Here is a 1,797-nt window from a genome sequence, read left to right as displayed (position 1 = left end):
CTGATGTCACTGTTGCCGCTTCAGTCGCTGCCGTTGCCGCCGCCGCTGCCGCAGCCGCTGCCGCAGCCGCTGCCGCCGCCGCTGCCGCTACCGCCGCCGCTGCCGCTGCCGCTGCCGCCGCCGCTGCCGCTGCCGCTGCCGCTGCCGCTGCCGCTGCCGCTGCCGCCGCCGCTGCCGCTAACCCGCCGCTGCCGCTACCGCCGCTGCCGCTACCGCCGCTGCCGCTACCGGCCGCTGCCGCTGCCGCCGCCGCTACCGCTGCCGCCGCCGCTGCCGCCGCCGCTGCCGCTGCCGCCGCCGCTGCCGCTAACGCCGCAGCTGCCGCTTACGCCGCAGCTTCCGCTGACGCCGCCGCTGACGCCGCCGCTGACGCCGCCGCTGACGCCGCCGCTGACGCCGCCGCTGACGCCGCCGCTGCCGCTAACGCCGCCGCTGATGCCACCGCTGCCGCTGACACCGCCGCTGCCGCTGACGCCGCCGCTGCCGCTGACGCCGCCGCTGCCGCTGACGCCACCGCTAACCGCTGACGCCGCCGCTGCTGTCGCCGACGCTCTGTTGTCGCTGCTGCTGTCTCTGCCGCTGCAATCACCGCCGTTGCTGCCGCTGCTTTCGCCGCTTCTTCCGCCGTTGGTCCCTCCCACTGCTGCCGCCGTTTCTACCACCGCTGCTGTCGCTTCTTCTGCCGCCGCCATTTCTGCCGCCGCCATTTCTGCCGCTGCTGCTGTAACCGTTGCTTCAGCTGCTGATGCCGCCTCCTTTGTCCCCACCTCCGACGCTGCTGCTAATTTGCTGCTGCCACTGGTACCACCGCCGCTGCTGCTGCCGCCGCTGCTGCTGCCGCCGCTGCTGCTGCCGCCGCTGCTGCTGCCGCCGCTGCTGCTACTGCCGCCGCTGCTGCTACCGCCGCTGCTGCTACCGCCGCTGCTGCTACCGCCGCTGCTGCTACCGCCGCTGCTGCTGCCGCCGCTGCTGCTGCCGCCGCTGCAGCCGCTGCCGCCGCTGCCGCCGCTGCCGCCGCTGCCGCCGCTGCCGCCGCTGCCGCCAGCGCCGCCGCCGCTGCCGCCGCTGCCGCTGCCGCCGCTGCCGCTGCCGCCGCTGCCGCTGCCGCCGCTGCCGCTGCCGCCGCTGCCGCTGCCGCCGTTGCCGCTGCCGCTGCTGCCGCCGCTGCGCTGCCGCCGCTGCTGCCGCTGCGCCGCTGCCGCCGCTGCCGCCGCTGCTGCCGCCGCTGCCGCCGCTGCCGCCGCTGCCGCCGCTGCCGCCGCTGCCGCCGCTGCCACCACCGATGCTCCAGTTGCTGCCAACGCAGCTCTCACCCATCTGCCGCCGCTGCTGTCGATTTTACTGCCACCGCTGCTGCAACCGCTGCTGCCAACGCTGCTGCTATTGCTGCTGATGTTACAGCAAGGTTTGCAACGCGGGTCTTTCGACTTTTCTGGAGATTTAGTTACGCGACCATTGTCTCCTTTCGTTTGAGACATCACAATGACAGTGGGTGTTAGCTAGAATGGTGGATCACAGACAATTTTGACCAAGGTTCGATGTTGAAGATGTTGAATGTAATTTGAACTCAGAGCATAGAGATCCAAGACGAATACCGAAGGACTGTCGCCTCGATCGTCTAACCATCTACCAATTCGTCGTTTTATGAAACAGATTAAATTGGATAGGCGCTTCATTCATTAGTTATGGTGGTGGTGATGATGAAGCAAACGTGGTGGTGGTAGGGATGTTGCTTATAGTGCTGGTAGTGTTGGTGATGAAAGTAGTGATGTTGACAAAGGCAGTGATAATAGTGGT

General features: G+C 68.7%; 1 protein-coding gene across 1 annotated transcript; it reads right to left on the bottom strand.

Moving 5' to 3' along the window:
• Positions 1-306: 306 nt before the first annotated feature.
• On the bottom strand, positions 307-1,478 carry LOC115217633 (arginine/serine-rich coiled-coil protein 2-like). Its single transcript, XM_029787384.1, has 3 exons — positions 1,314-1,478; positions 1,012-1,158; positions 307-417 (listed from the first exon to the last, which is right to left on the bottom strand). The coding sequence occupies exons 1-3, from the start codon at positions 1,476-1,478 to the stop codon at positions 307-309; spliced, it is 423 nt and encodes a 140-aa protein (XP_029643244.1).
• Positions 1,479-1,797: the final 319 nt, after the last annotated feature.

Source organism: Octopus sinensis, linkage group LG11 (assembly GCF_006345805.1).
Source record: "Octopus sinensis linkage group LG11, ASM634580v1, whole genome shotgun sequence".
NCBI classification, from domain to species: Eukaryota; Metazoa; Mollusca; class Cephalopoda; order Octopoda; family Octopodidae; genus Octopus; species Octopus sinensis.
The sequence above is the reverse complement of the archived record's forward strand: the minus strand, read 5'-3'. Positions and strand labels throughout refer to the sequence as shown.

Excerpts from the sequence above, each read along its gene's own strand:
- LOC115217633 (XM_029787384.1), bottom strand. The coding sequence starts at position 1,478 with ATGTCTCAAACGAAAGGAGACAATGGTCGCGTAACTAAATCTCCAGAA. Across the intron at positions 1,159-1,313 it reads ACAGCAGCGGCGGCAGATGG|CAGCAGCGGCAGCGGCAACG; the intron begins GTGAGAGCTGCG and ends GCGCAGCGGCGG. Across the intron at positions 418-1,011 it reads GGCAGCGGCGGCAGCGGCGG|CAGCGGCGGCGTCAGCGGCG; the intron begins CAGCGGCGGCAG and ends CGGCGTTAGCGG.